Source organism: Vulpes vulpes, chromosome X, assembly GCF_048418805.1.
Source record: "Vulpes vulpes isolate BD-2025 chromosome X, VulVul3, whole genome shotgun sequence".
NCBI classification, from domain to species: domain Eukaryota; kingdom Metazoa; phylum Chordata; class Mammalia; order Carnivora; family Canidae; genus Vulpes; species Vulpes vulpes.
In genome coordinates, this window is record NC_132796.1 from 27472356 (window position 1) to 27488168 (window position 15813).

Consider the following 15813-nt stretch of genomic DNA (forward strand, 5'->3'; position numbering starts at 1 on the left):
GAAAGCATCAAAGAAAGAAGAGGAAGAATCCTAGAGAAAGAAAACATCCAGGTAACAGAAAGGGTATCACTTCAACCAAGTGATATAAGAGTCTTAAAAATGAGGGAGAAGTCAACAAAATCAAGTTTGAGACATGTCAAATGAGGTAAGTTCTAACAAGTGTATACTAGCTGGTCAATGAGCATTGTAGCTAGAACAGAGTCAGTGGTAAGAGCAGAATTAGGTTTTCCAAGGCTGAAACCTGATTAAAGATCAGGAAACCCTCATCTATAAGTAGTTTAAGTTATTTCTGAAGAATTTTGTCTCTCCACATAATGTAACATGGTCAGTGAGACTCAAACACGTATTAACGCTATGTAAAAGGAGCCAAGGGATGAGAAAGATTTTTTAAAAACTGAGAATATAATTGATTTTAAAAACCCTGTGGGAAGCCCGACAGAATGAAGAGAAAAATATCAATAATCAGTGAAAAATTCTGACAGAAAGACAGCTGCTACTTTTTCAGAAGCCAAAGGCAAGATACAAAGTTCATTTTTGATATAGAAAGACAGAAAGGGTTTCTTACTTGATGCTTTCTGTAAATCAGAACAGAAGAGCATTAAGAGAAATCTAAATTTAAATTTCAGGACTCTGGAGGCATCTGGGTGGGCTTAGTTAAGCGTCCAACTCTTGATTCTGGCTCAGGTCATGTTCTTAGGCTCATGAGATTGAGTCCTGCTGAGCTCAGCCTCCAGCTCCTCGTTTAGCGGGGAGTCTGCTTTAGATTCTTTCCCTCTCTCTCTCTCTCTCCCTTTGACTCTCCCCTTGCTCATTCACATGTGTTTGTGCTCTCTCTCTTCTCTCTCAAATCAATCTATCTATCTTTAAATTTCAGGGCTCGTATTTACCACCTGAGCACCAAAACTTTCTGAAGCTCAATTTTCTCATTTCTACACTAAGGATGATGACAATGAGCCAATAATGAAGCATTGTCAGTAGTCCTGGGAAAATTCTCATGTTTGCAGTAGACAACTACACTGGTCTTGGTAAAAAGATCAGATGTTATGGTGTATGTAAAAATACTTGTTCAAGTTTGCACAAATATTTAGTTGCAAACTGTGTCATTGTGTAGTATTTATTTATAAGGAAGAAATTCTTTTGGTATCCAGTGAGGAAGAGAGAGAAGAGGGTTGAGGAGGAGTCTAAAGATAAGTGATAGAAATTGCATAGTCACTGTGGAAACTGGGGATGGAAATTGATGAGAAAAAAAATTTGAAAAGATACTCAGAGCAGAGGGACCAAATTATGCATCTGCAACAGGATCTATTTACATGTTTTTAAAGACTTTCATTTGTCTAGCACTAGGGGTACATATAGTAGAGGGAAAACTGAATTATACACATATTTCTTTAGCCTTTTATATTAGAATGGCAAGAAAAGAGCACTGAAAGGAATTCGTCATCATCATCACCACCAAAGCAGACATCCATGTCAGCTTATATACCAACAATTCACATATAATGATTTAATCACCTAATCAAACTAAGATGTAAGTGTTTATCATCCTCATTCACAAATGAGAGTAGGAATGTTGACTTGTCCAAGGTAACATACTTAGGAAGTAGCAAACTCAATGTCCTCTCAACAACTATACTTCCTCTTAAATTATGATTCCAAAATAAATGTATCCTCCATATGGAAATTTGTCAGACGAGAGTTCATCCCATTGTGCATTAATAGTATTTAGTTTATGAATCCAATTCAAGAAACAAGTTCTGCATCTACTACCCAATTCCATATAGTGAGCACAAACTACTGCCCCTATTCTTTTTTTAAATTTAAATTTGATTAGCCAACATCTAGTACATCATTAGTTTCAGATATAGTGTTCAATAATTTATCAGTTGTGTATAACACCCACTGTTCATCCCATTCCGTGTCCTCTTTAATGCCCATTACCCAATTACCCCATACTGTCCCTATTCTTAAGGATCCTTTGTTCTAGAAAGATAGAACATAGAGGTATAAATTAAAGTTAAAAAGCAGAAATATAGGGGACCCCTAGGTGGCTCAGTAGTTTAGCGCCTGCCTTTGGCCCAGTGCGTGATGATCGAGTCCCACATTGGGCTTCCTGCATGGAGCCTGCTTCTCCCTCTGCCTGTGTCTCTGCCTCACTGCCTCTCTGCCTCTCTCTCTCTCTCTCTCTCTCTCTCATGATAAGTAAAATCTTTTTAAAAAGCAGAAATATATATAATACAATTTAAAAAACATGCTATGTGATAAAAAAAAAGAAGGGATGTACTCATTTCTACTATAGAAGGTAAAATTTTAAGAAATTGACATAATTTAAATTGCATTTGGGAGAAGGGGGCTTGGGAGGGGTAGAAAATAAGAAAATGAGATTGTATTCCAGGCTGTGAGAGCCATGCTACCAGGGATTGGGTCTGGCACATGCAGAGTGCCTCAGAGAAGGAAAAACTAGGTGTGGGTAGAGTAAGGATTACTTTGGAGAGGAGGAATTGGTATGAAGCTATTGAGCCCTTACAAAAGACTCTTCTGTAACTCAGCATTTAATTTTGTATTTCTAATTGGTATAACTATTTCTCCTTATCTTAAAGAATGCCTCCCTCAAACCTGCCTCCCGTAGCCTGGCATTCCAAAACAAAGGCAAGAGAACTTAAGTGATCACCGAAACATGGGTCTTCTGACACTAAATTCCACAATTTCTCAAATAAGCCACCCTGTTGTCATGACTGATAAACAACAGGAACAATGATGTACAAAAACATAACCTACAACTTAATCTTTATTTGTCACCAGGACATGGGAAGGACCATAACATGCGAAAGGGAAGTTTCACAATTTGGAACTCAATGCAAAGCATTACATGGACTTTGAGATTCTCAAATTTATATCAAGCTTTTATACAGAGAGTTAAGAGGCTGAGTGTCTGTACTCTTAGAAAGATCACCACTATTAAAATCATTGAAATTGAGAAAATAGTTTTGAACACCATATAAAACTGGAATTTTATTATAATTTACAGACAGCATTTCTAGAAAATTTCTCACATCTATAGAATTGTTCTGCTATGATTAGAGATAAAAATGGCTTTATAAATTAAGTATATTATGTGATTATGTGAGAAAAAGCGCAGTGAGTAAATATATTTCAAAAATTAAGGGTAAACATCTGTTGTATAGAACATCTCAGAATATTCCTTTGTGATATCAAGAGGAATACAGTTCTTTGGCCAAATTACCCTTTTGCTTTCTCTCTCTGTATTTTAAAAAAAAAGGTTAGAGGGGTTCCTGGGTGGCTCAGTTGGTTAACTGTCTGACTCTTGATTTTAGCTCAGGTCATAGTCTCAGGGTCTTAAGATTGAATCCTGTGTCAGCTCCGCACTGAGCATAGGGCATGCTTAAGAATCATTCTCTCCCTCTCCCTCTGCCCCTCCCACCCCAGCTCTTGTGTCTATACTCTCACTGTTTCTCTCTAAATAACTAAATACAAAAATCCTTTTGCTTTTTTTGTTAGAGTACATCACACAAGTAGATTTGGGAAAACATATCTAATACACTTAATGAATATATTCAGTAACAAGAATTCAATTCATTACTAAAAGTATAAGATAAAAATGGGGATCTATTTCCTTTCAATTCTACTTTGGGAAGACTATGTAACATGCATTCACTTTTAATTAGCTTGTACCTTTTACAAATTAATTCCACAATTCTTACTTTCAAGTGATAATTCATTTTTAGTTTGTACTTAGGACATAATTCGTTACCTACGTTTTTAAATCTCATCAGATTATTATTCTGGAACTACATAATTAAAAATTGTTTATCACTTTAGGGTAAGTTTATTGTGAAATAGAGAAGTGATTTGTTTAAATAACAGTATTATGGAAACTTCCAGGCAGACGGGACGATCTCATATTTGAAAACTCTTCTAATAAAAAGACGCACACAATATCGTCTTTCCTGACATTATGATCAGAAAATGAAAAAGTAATACTATAGAAGAAAACACTGAATGCCCAAAGTCCTGGCATCAAGCCCCACATCAGGCTCCCTACTCAACAGGGAGTCTGCTTATCCCTCTCCCTCTGACCCTTCTCCCCATTTGTGCTCTCTTTCCCTCTCTTTCTGTCTCAAATAAATAAAATCATTAAAAAAGAAAAGTTGTAAAAACACTATAATTTGAGTTCTATTTTCACCTAAGATATACATCTACCAGGATATGGATGAAAACTGTTTGAAGAAAACAAATTGATCTTGTGAAGTTGTCAGCTTGGATTTATATAAAATCAGTAATTTCCAACAAAAACAGAATGAAAGGAAGTAGCAGATCAGGGCTACTGATTTAGAACATCCATGTACACTGTAATAGAAGTTCTCAGGTCTAATGCCTTTCAGGATCACTAGATTTTTTTTTCTTCACAAAGTGATATAAGGTAAATTATGACATCATGCCATTACCAAGAAAGGCCATGTGACAATACTGCAATTATGTTTATAACTAGCACCATACACAGAAAGCAGGAAACAACAATGGGAATAGAAATAACCATTTATCCATTAAAGATGGTAAAGGGCAAATTAGAGAAAAATTAACCAAACTTTAAAGACATTTCCAATATAGTATTTTACCATTAACTGAGAAGAGAGCAGGCCTTTTCACTATGATTTACCTCATCAGACTATTCTCATGTATCAAAGTAATGACAAAATGGCAAGCAAAATGAAGCTGTAGCTATCAAAAGTATTTAAAGAAATAAAGGACACTTTATTATCAAATGATTGTTGGAGTATTTGTGAGGTCAAATAAAGGAAATAATTCCAGAGGAAATAACTAAAATATTCCAGAAAGAAAAAAATTATAAGATGTCATGTGGAGACAATTAATGGAGAAATGTAACACTATTAGATTAGTCATTTTATAACAAGTGACAATTCTGAAATTACACCCTCCAGAAGAGGAAATAGCCACAATCAACAGACTCACAAAATTAGAGGAAGAAAATGTACTGAAGGATCTTGGATTATTTGTACTTTTAAAACATTTGGGAACATGAAAAGAACGCACTAATTATGGTACTGAGCAAAGAATTTTGAAAAGTTTTAGAATATACACTTAAGTATTTCAGTAAGTATAAAAGAAAAAAGAAATTCACAGTTATTTTTTATTACTGTTTGTCAAAAAGATCCTAGAAGTTAGAAAAGATAGAAAGCATTTTACCTATAAATTAAGCTCTGTCAAATGGAGAAGTTTTGACTTTTCTCAGGAATATGCAACAGGACAAAGAGCTTGTTGTATTATAACTACTTAATTAGAGGCTCTTTTCAGGTCTGTGAGGGACACTGGAACCTAGTACATATTTAATAAGTTGAGTATATACATAGCTGTGATCATGTGTGTATATACACACACATATACATATACATGTGTGTGCAAATTTATGCCATAATGGCAAACATTTTATTCTATTTTTTTAAGATTTTATTCATTTATTCATGAGAGACACACACACAGTGACAGAGAGAGAGGCAGAGACACAGGCACAGGGAGAAGCAGGCTCCACGCAGGGAGCCCAATGCGGGAATCAATCCTGGAACTCCAGGATCACGCCCTGGGCCGAAGGCAGGAGCTAAACCACTGAGCCACCCAGGGATCCCAATGGCAAACATTTTAATATCATCAAAATAAATTTAGCTGTTAACTTAGTTCAATTATAAGTACTCTGGTAGAGCTTTGCATTAAGAAATTTAAGAAATGAGCTGATGACTATCTTCTATGCCCCTTCTATCACTCTGATAGTAAATTTGAGAAGAGAACCATTTTAAACCAAAAAAAAAAAAAAAAAAGTGAACACTCTGTGGAATTATTATTCCTTGTAATACATCTGAGAACCAATATTATTCATAGTTATAGTAATGATAATGATGCTAATGATAATAGAACAGTTCATTATACGTCTACATTTTCAAGCAATTATGATTACTTTTCAAATTAGGTAAGTGGAGAGACAAAACTTTGGGAGAAATTTGGAATAGTGCGTAGAAATTTGAGGCAGTGTAGTGGCTAAAGGTTAATTTTTTGCTTGATAGAGAGCTAATTATCAAAGTGGAGAAAGAAGATCTGAGTTAAAATCCCAGCTTCAGTGAAAATGCTTTGGAAATGGAATCCATTAAATATATTCCACTATGAACAACTGAAACATTGTAATATTACTATGCAGGGTCTTATAGTGGACACCAGGATGGTCAATAATAAATATCTTCCATTTAAGTTAATTCTGAGTTTTTAACAAAATTCCTCACATTTCACCCTTGACTATGATTCAAAGCAATGGACTAAAGGAGAAAAAATAAGTGGGAAATAACAGAAAGGGAGATGGAACATGAAAGATTCCTAACTCTGGGAAACGAACTAGGGGTGGTGGAAGGGGAGGTGGGCGGGGGGTGGGGATGACTGGGTGGCGGGCACTGAAAGGGCACTTGACGGGATGAGTACTGGGTGTTATTCTGTATGTTGACAAATTGAACACCAATAAAAAATAAATTTATTAAAAAACAAAACAAAACAATGGACTGAAAAAAGTTGATGGTAAACTGAAATTACTTTTAGTATACTATTTGGGATATTCTCTATTCCATAGTATCTTTTAAAATCAACTTTATTGAAGTATAGTTTATCTACCATAGAATTCAATAAATGCAAAATTCAAGAAATTTTAGCTAATTTAGAATTGTGCGATCATTGTCACAATTTGATTTGTAGGACATTTCTGTAGGTCCCGCAAAAAAACCCATGTGTCTATTTTCAGTAATTCCCCATCCCCATCCCCAGCCTCAATCAATAATCTAGCCTGTTCAAATAGTCTCTTAAGCCTAAATATCTGACTTAGCTACTTCATTAAATTGTTATAATGATTAAAAAAAAAAAACACAATGCAGGTGCTTTGAAAATAGTCGCCATTCACATGGTACAGTCCTTGAAAGGACTGGAATACATGGAAAAGTCTGGAATATGTACCTTCCACTAATCATTCCTTCTCACGTGAAAAATTTTTATTATGTACTACTCAAAGTGTTTCGAAAGTGTTCCGAAGTTCCAAAGCTTGACAGCATCATAAAGCACTATGACAAGATATTGTCACAATACTATTTTTTTGGTCAATACCATTAATTCCCATTTTTAAAAATGGTTCTTGATGATTATGGTAAACTTGATTGGTCAACAATTCTTTTATTTTCATCTTTCTTTCCTGCCATTTTAAGGCAAGATGGCAAAACCCAGTTTGGTTTTGTCCACTTTTTTAAAAAAAAGCTCCTAGCACATTTGTCTGGCATATATTTAGTGACTAAATATGGTAAATCTTTGTGGAATTAAATACATTCATCAAATACTTATTGAGGACCTGCTAGGCAGTCCTGATCTCTTGTAAACTGCCCTTTTGTGGGTAGGGAATAGAGGCTGACAGGGAAAACAATAACAATAAAGCTAATATAAAAATAAGCAAGGACATTTCAGATAGTCATAAATACTACAAAGAAACTATAAGAGTGTATGTAATACTGAGTGTTATCTGGGTGTGCATTTTAGATTTATAAATTCACTGTCAGCAATTCTGGGAATAATATCTATTTGTGTAAGAAAAAAAAAACAGGAAAAATAGGTTGAATTTAAATTGCCCCAAAATATTCAGAGTACTTCAAGAATCTTCACTGTGACCATAGCATAATGTAGCTAGCTTCAAGTTTATATTTAGAATGTGTAGAATTTTTATAACAGGTTGCTGTAATTGAACTGCAGACTTAAGATGTAGACTTTTGAGCTTATAATATGAAAGACATCCATCTCTTTATCGTTATACATCCGGTGAGGACAAGATACTGTGCAATTTTTCCAAGTGCAGTCAATGATGTGTAGCACATTTCTAATCTCTTGTAGCTTCTATAACACTTGCTTGCAATTATTTCCCATACTATTAAACATATAAAAATGATAAGAGTCATTCTAATTTGGGGAATAACCAGTTCTATATGGTAGCACACTCAGGTAGCACTGCAGTGTTGGAACAGATTTAAAATTAATCCTATTTACATTGCTAGGTAAAGAGAAAAGAAAATATTTCTGCCACGCCTACGTGGGGTTTAATATTAGAACTCAAATGTCTGTAATAGATCTCCATATTCTACTTCTATGGCAAAATTATTCCATTATCACATAAATCCTGAATGAATTCTGCTACGAGGGTTTATACTGTCTAATTCATAAATCAGTGAAGTAGGCTATAAAGTTAGACTGTTCTGAGTCGTTTGGCACTCAAATGTGCCTATTTACACTATAAAAGTCTTTTTCATTCTGTAACAAAATCGTAAGCTTAATCTGAGAGACCAAAATCTGCATTTAGAGCTTTATTTTTTAAGCCATTGATTTTGATAGTTTGGAATGCTTACATTTAAAAATGACCAAATATATTTAAACTAAGTTATAAGATTTAGCTTCAGTAAACCCAGGAAGACCTCACTTATGAATTGTTTTGATGTATGGATAATGCAGTCAGCTTAAATTAGCAGCCTTCCTTAGTAAAAAGATCCTTCTTTTCTATTTGTTGACACTAAGTTTTAGCCACATTGCTAATGGGATGGAAAAAGAGATAGAAGGAAGAAATCTGTTCTGTAATGGACTTGGCAAAATAAAGGAGGACTTTTCTTTGTTGATTATGAGGTCCTCCTCTTTGATGGTAATTTGTTTCCTAAATCACTTTAAATTTTTTTCTCTGAACTCATGCACATAAATCTACTGTGTAGGAGCTAATGTTGCAAAAGGTGGGATCAGGAATCTGCAGGATAAAAGAAACAGAATAGTCGAGCTATTGTGATCACTGCAAGGTAGCCCCATTGCTTCTTGTGATAATCTTAGTGACACCATAATATTCTCTATAAAGTGTGCATCATCAATACTTTATGATAGAGAGTATTTAAACAGGTACCCATACTGGATGTTTCTTGCACACCGGTGATTCAAAATAATGAAATTACTGGAATAGGAAAGAAAAAGTACAGACTGAAATATCTTTGTAATTTTAAAAATTACAGACATTAAAATGGTTATTTGCATATGATTATCACAGCTCCTAAAATGATTCAGAGGCACCTCCAAGCTGACTGGCCCATTAACATATGTGGAATTAGGGGACAAAGAAGAATATAAGAAAACCAGGCCAAGTTCATCTACAAACATCCCTGTTGAAAATTTTATTTGCCTGAATGAATTTACTTCTTCAGGAATTCTCAGCTCTGTTTTCTACCTTCATTCATTTCCCATAAGAATAAGGGGACAATCAACATAAAAGAGTTCACCTCAACCCCCTCCCACCAAAATCTTGACAATGTTATAGGTGTATCAAAGAGTGAGTGGTAATAAATGTGATGTGAAGAAAAGATTATTCACAGGAGCAATTCAGGGATTTGGAACTGATAAAAGTTCCAAATTTGTCTGGGATTTGTCTGATAAAAGGAGCAATTCAGCCATTAGTCGAATTTCATTCAAAGTCATTCTCAACCTTTGCCACATGTGAGAATGCTTGGGAGAATTTCTAATAGTTCTAACAACTGAGTCCCCCACAGAAGTTCTGACATGATTGGTGTGGGGTGCACCCTGGGAACTTCCATTTTTCTTCCAGATTTTAGGTGCTAAAACTAAATCTGTGTTTCAGTATGTTCTGCAGGACAATTAAGAATTAAAGGGGATCCCTGGGTGGCTCAGCGATTTAGCGCCTGCCTTTGGCCTAGGCCATGATCCTGGAGTCCCGGGATTGAGTCCTGCATCAGGCTCCTGCATGGAGCCTGCTTCTCCCTCTGCCTGTGTCTCTGCCTCTCTCTCTCTCAGTCTCTCATGAAAAACAACAAAAAAGTAAATAACTTTACATATGCTATGTGTTTCTTTGCAGTTATATAATCTTATGATCTTATACTGTAAAATTGTTTTGAGGAAACACACATTGATTTATATATTTTAATCATAATATTTTCAAAATAGTACTTAAGTTTGATTTCTGTACATAGACGAAAAATTTCTCTATCTAGAAGAGTTCCTCCCATTTGCTTTATTCTATTTGAAACAATAAGACATCATCTTAATTTTGTACTTTGATAAATATCTCACTTTAAATGGCCTGGCATTGGGCAGCTGATGCTATGGTCTTATGATATAAGATTTTGGTTTGTTCCAGTGTTACTGATTGAAATAAAAATACTTTGGTCACCGTATGCTCTAATATCCTTGCAGTATGTAGTCTTATTGTCTAAAAAGTTAGGTTTTATTCCTATGAGCTCATTTTACTAAATAAAACAGTAAATATTTTTAATCTGATTTAGAATCAGAAGGCCCAGTTCTGTAATTATGACAGGTAACTGATCAACTAACATGAGGAGGCAGCGGGGAGCTCATTTCTGTCTTACAGTATTAAACACGAATGGAATGCAAGGACCCATTTTGATCTACATCTACTTTTATAAATAATAAGAACCTACCTGTTAGAAAGTTATACACATTGCATATATGTTCTTAATACTGAGAATTTGTTATCTCCAAGAATCTCAATCTTAAAAGGCAGAAAAAGAAGGCTCTAGGAAAATTTAAATTTAGTAGCAAAACTACCAATGCACCACACGGTGGAGTCAGACATCCACAAATCTACGTGGCCAGTGTATGACAGGAAATCTGAGCACATTATTTAAGATGACCAAATACAGTACTGGCATTCATTTTGTCTGGCTTCTTGGTGATACACTAAAACAAGTACTCAATTTCTGAAAAGGGAAAGCTAAGTTGCCCTAATCTTTTAATTAACAATGAACTTTGATAGAAATTTAAAGAAACAAGTTGTTTTGTATTAATACCAACCATTAAACTTAGATCCCATGATATACACTTAGAAAAGTGTCATTTTGGTGGCATTCTCAGTGGCTTCTTTGTCTGATAAATGCTGGTTACATTCTTACTTCATAGACAACCTCTTTACTCTCTGCTTGTTTCTTTCAAGAGAGTTTCAAATTGAGCTTCAGGAAATGTAATCCTTGAAGTAAATCTGGGTACCTGATAACTCTGTTCCAAAAAACAATTAACTTGCTGTCATCTTAAAATAAAATCTTGGGGATCCCTGGGTGGTGCAGCGGTTTAGCGCCTGCCTTTGGCCCAGGGCGCGATCCTGGAGACCCGGGATCGAATGCCACATCAGGCTCCCTGCATGGAGCCTGCTTCTCCCTCTGCCTATGTCTCTGCCTCTCTCTCTCTCTCTCTCTCTGTGATGACTATCATAAATAAATAAATTTAAAAAAAAAATAAAATAAAATCTTGGAGAAGAATGTTTCAATAGCTTTCAGATGCCCTGCATCTTCCAATATTATATATTACCAGTTGCAGAATTCAAAGTTAAGAATTATCTTGCAAATGCAGCCGCAACCAGAAATGCATGGAAAATGGATTTGAGCTTGTTAGTGCTCTAGCATCCCTTTTTTCAAGTAGATTTGAAATTTCTTAATTGACATATGTGCTGTTATTTGCAATTATTTTGAACTATTATAATTAAAAACATTTTTACTACAGATTTTTTATGAGAAAACCAAACAAAACACTTTATATTGTGGTATTAAAAACTAGTATATTATATTCATGTTTATGGAATCCTGCATTAATATCTACAACCTTTTCAACTAAACAAGGTTGGGTTTTTTTACCCTAAAAGCTCACATTTGGTTCTAAGACAATAACAGCTATTGCCTATCTCATACTTTCATATTGCTACTTATACTTTCATTCTATGAGCCTTAAAAACTATATATTTTATAGTACAAATCCCCAGTTTTAATATTTAATATTTATACTATTCAAAATTTCCCTTAGTTTTATTCATACATTTATGAGCAGTCTTTAGTCAAACATTCCTCCAATGTATATCACTGAATTAAAGAAATAATTCTATTCTGCCTTTAGTTTAGAATCATGTATCTTTTCTCAACCCAATAATAATTTCCCATTCCTGTCATGCATTTTTCTAAAGCCTGCCTATAAAATTTTCTATGGTATAGTCTTAGGAATAGTTAATGGTCAAGCACTGGACTAATGTAAACTTGAAGAAATGCATATAGCAGGGAGCTTAAAATCCTCAACAGTGTTCGCCGTTATCTCCCATTTACTATTTACACTTGTCCCAGTGAAAAACTATCATAAAGATTCTGTCATCAGGATTCCCCAAACTACACTTTCTTCATCCCCTGTCGCAATGGTCAATGAGGAACTCCTCTGCCCTGGAATTTGTAAGCCTATCAAAACCACCTGTACTCTGCCCCATGTTTTCAAGGACTTTCTTAGTCAAACTTTGACAATATGGTAAACTACCTCATGCTGTTGTGTACAATGATGCTCTGGGCACCAATTTAAACTATGATTCAGTGCACTATAATTGCACTGTAACGATGATCTATAAATCCAATACTTAATCCAAAAATTCATTTTAAAATGAAAACATTCAGGCATCTCCAACAATTAGTGAGGAGAGGGCCTTTGGGATGGGTAGATAACCTTCCATTGCCCCTCACTTCAAAATGCATTGGTCTGAGTTATCCTTGGTTATTGGGCTCATAATATGTACCTATGATTTGAAAAATAGCTACATTACCTTACTATCAGAAAATCCCAAAGATGTGGAAATAAATAATACTTATAGTTTACATATATTTAAATGTCATTAAAAACAGAACTACTGCACTAAAAATATACTTCCCAAGGTGAAAGTTAATTTAGATATAGCTTAAATTCATTAAGTACAGAATCAACTTAGATTTATTTTCATTACTATTTTAACTCTCATTCTAAAAAAAACTGGTTTAGCACATTTCATAACCTGGATGAACAGAGTGGGATCTATGAGTAAATGTGATTATATATGGTATGATTGTTAGCAATAAAATGCACATTGATATCTCAAATTTTTTGTTTTCAACTACTTACAACACATTACAAGTAGAATAATAGAGATCATACGACTTATGATTCCAAGATAACAAAGATAAGTTGATAATAAATTATTTGAGACTGCATTTTTAGTGTCACCCTAAAAAGATATTCTTTACAATTTACATTCTTAAGGTTTTCCCTGTAGCTCAAGTATAATTTGAAAATATTGATTAACAGCAGATTTCCATATGCTATTCCCCTGCCTTTTAAGGGTCTCTATTTCAAATTCCTCCATTATATACTTTTAAAAATAAGTATTAGAGTACTATCCCAGAGCTCTTTTCCCCTCTTACCTCCAAACAGTCAAATCAGTAAATCAAATAACCTTCCATACAACTACTTGAATAAACCGTAACTAGAAATTCAGCAATCTCCTGTTCTGGTAATGCACCAGGTAATGGTAGCTCATTCTCAGTCTACTTGCCTGGGCTTCCTGAGGCATCTGAGCTGCATCCACTTTGTCAGCAATATAAGCTGCCAACTGCTTGTCAATGGAAGAGAGGGACTCCTGAATTAAGTGCAAGGATTTTTCGATCTCCTGGGCCGACTGGATACTCTGCTCAAGCAACTTTTGCCTCCTCACAGCCTACAGAAAAGAAGGAGAAGGAAGTGGTTAAATGTTCACTCACAATACTTTTCCTGCGATCCTGCCACAAAGTAAATGAATATTCTAGATTCTGCCACAATCACCTTCTTGTAAGATAGATTTCGCAGCTTCCTGCCACTCATTCAGCCCTGCTTATAAACATAAAAATAAGAATAAGAAAGAAGAATTAGCCCACAGAACCACAGGATCAGGAATCTCTGCAGGACCAAACCACAGAATTAGGTACATCAAGGGAAGAGACTGGAAGAAAACAGTAGCAAAATTGTCTCAGTCGTTGCAATCTGTTGTTCTCAGGCTGAACACTCCTCCTGATCTCATTATATAGTTCAAGAGATTTGGTTTACTTAGAATAGGGTCATCGTCATCACAATCCAATTCAAGATGGATAATCCACTTCCACCACGGAGACACATATACAATCTGTTCAGAATCAGCTCCTTTCAAAGAGAGAATTTCAGATAACCATCTGGTTATGGATTTATTTTAAATACGAGTCCTACCAGTTTTGCATGGGGTCCCTCTCCCATTTTCTTTCAGAATTTGGATTATGGAAATAACTTGTACATTTGGATCTGTGTTAGTGCTGAAGTGGAACAAATAATAAGTAATCATAATATAGCTGCAATTAATCTTGATTGTTACTATAGGTATGATTAGGATAATTTAACACTTTCCAAATATAAATAGCATGTTGGGCAGTTTGCACAGTCTCCCTTCAAGGATCTGTTCACCTTTAGAAGAAAAGTTCTACAAGTGAGGACTGGGACAAGTAACTTACTGAGAATTCCTTAAGTTATGCATCATATCAAGTATTTTTATTATATGATGTGTGGCCATGATTATCTGGTATAAGAGAACTATCCTTCCCACAGACCATGACCAGGGTTTTAAAAAAGATCCTGCCTGTGATGAGTGCAGCATAATACAGAGTTGTCACATCACTATGTTGTACAAGTGAAGCTAATGTAACGCTGTGTGTCAACTATACTTCAATAAAAATATTTTAAAAAAGAATATATAGTGGGCTCTTCAGCTTAAAATGTACTAGAGATGCCATTATTTTCTAATGAAGCCAACCTGGAACACAGCAGTATTCAACTATGAATAAAGCTAAAAGAGCTGGAAGTCTCACACTACGACAGGAGTGGGAGGGCATTCTTGGTATTTCTACCTGTACCGGAAATCTTCCTCAGGAGTTTGCCTTAGGCTTTCCTTTCTTTTCATTCCACCCACACTTCTAGTTTCAGTTAGCTTTCTTTTGCACACAGTTCTCAATTCTGTGTCTCCAGTCCAGATTTCCCCCTCGAGCTCCACACGTGCATAATGTATTCCCCTATTTGACAATTCTACTTGGACATCCCATAGCAACAAAACAACAGCATGACCAAATATGGACATATTCTGTTCCCCCTTCTCACTTACTTCCCACCTCGTCAACTTGCTTTTGCTCTTTTTCTGTATTTTTTCCCTATTTCAGTGGCTTGCAATTATTCATTGCCTTTATTAGGCATAATTCTGCTGGATATTCCATCTTCCTCTACCATGTCCTTCACCATTTTATGTTTACTCAGTCAATCAATTCCAAATTCTTTATTCTACCTCCTAATATATCTTGATTCCATCCTTCTCTCCCCCTCCTCACTGTCATTTCTCTAGTTGAGGTCATTACCATCTCTTGCCTCAAATACAGTACAGGCTCTTGGCTGGTATCCTACCTTATCATTACCCATCTGCAGCACAGCTATAGTGTGTTCTTTCTAAAATGAAATGATGACACTCTGCTTAAAATTCTCTAATGAGTATTTATTTTCCTGAGAATAAATGCAATACTCCTTAATATGGCTTTAAAAAGTCCCTTCATAGTCCCTGCTGGACATAGTCCTTGCTCAAGCTACAGAGAAATTTTATTTTTCATTCTCCAGCATACACTATGACCCTCTTGATAGTTGGCCTTAAGCCTGCTAATCCTTTTTCTTTGAACAATTCCACCCCATCTTCCTTTAATTGGCTAATTTACCTTTACCCTTTAACTCTTACCTTGGAAGTGCAGACATCTCCCTCATCAGGTGGCTGTCCCTGACACCCTATGTTCTCTCTTGTACTTTGTATTTCTAGCTTAGTATGTATCACCCCGTATTGCAATTTCCCATTAATTTTTGCCTCTGTTTTAGATTTTAAGTGCCAATGAGATTAGA

The 15813-nt window shown here is 35.2% G+C and overlaps 1 protein-coding gene across 2 annotated transcripts in view; it reads right to left on the reverse strand.

Annotated features, from left to right (window-relative positions):
• DMD (dystrophin) overlaps window positions 1-15813 on the reverse strand; it is a 2426617-nt gene that overhangs the window by 1238521 nt on the left and 1172283 nt on the right. For both annotated transcript variants that reach the window (XM_072743155.1, XM_072743156.1), the window contains exon 30: window positions 13436-13597. In XM_072743155.1, coding sequence (XP_072599256.1) covers window positions 13436-13597 — 162 coding nt within the window. The remainder of the gene's footprint in view (window positions 1-13435; window positions 13598-15813) is intronic.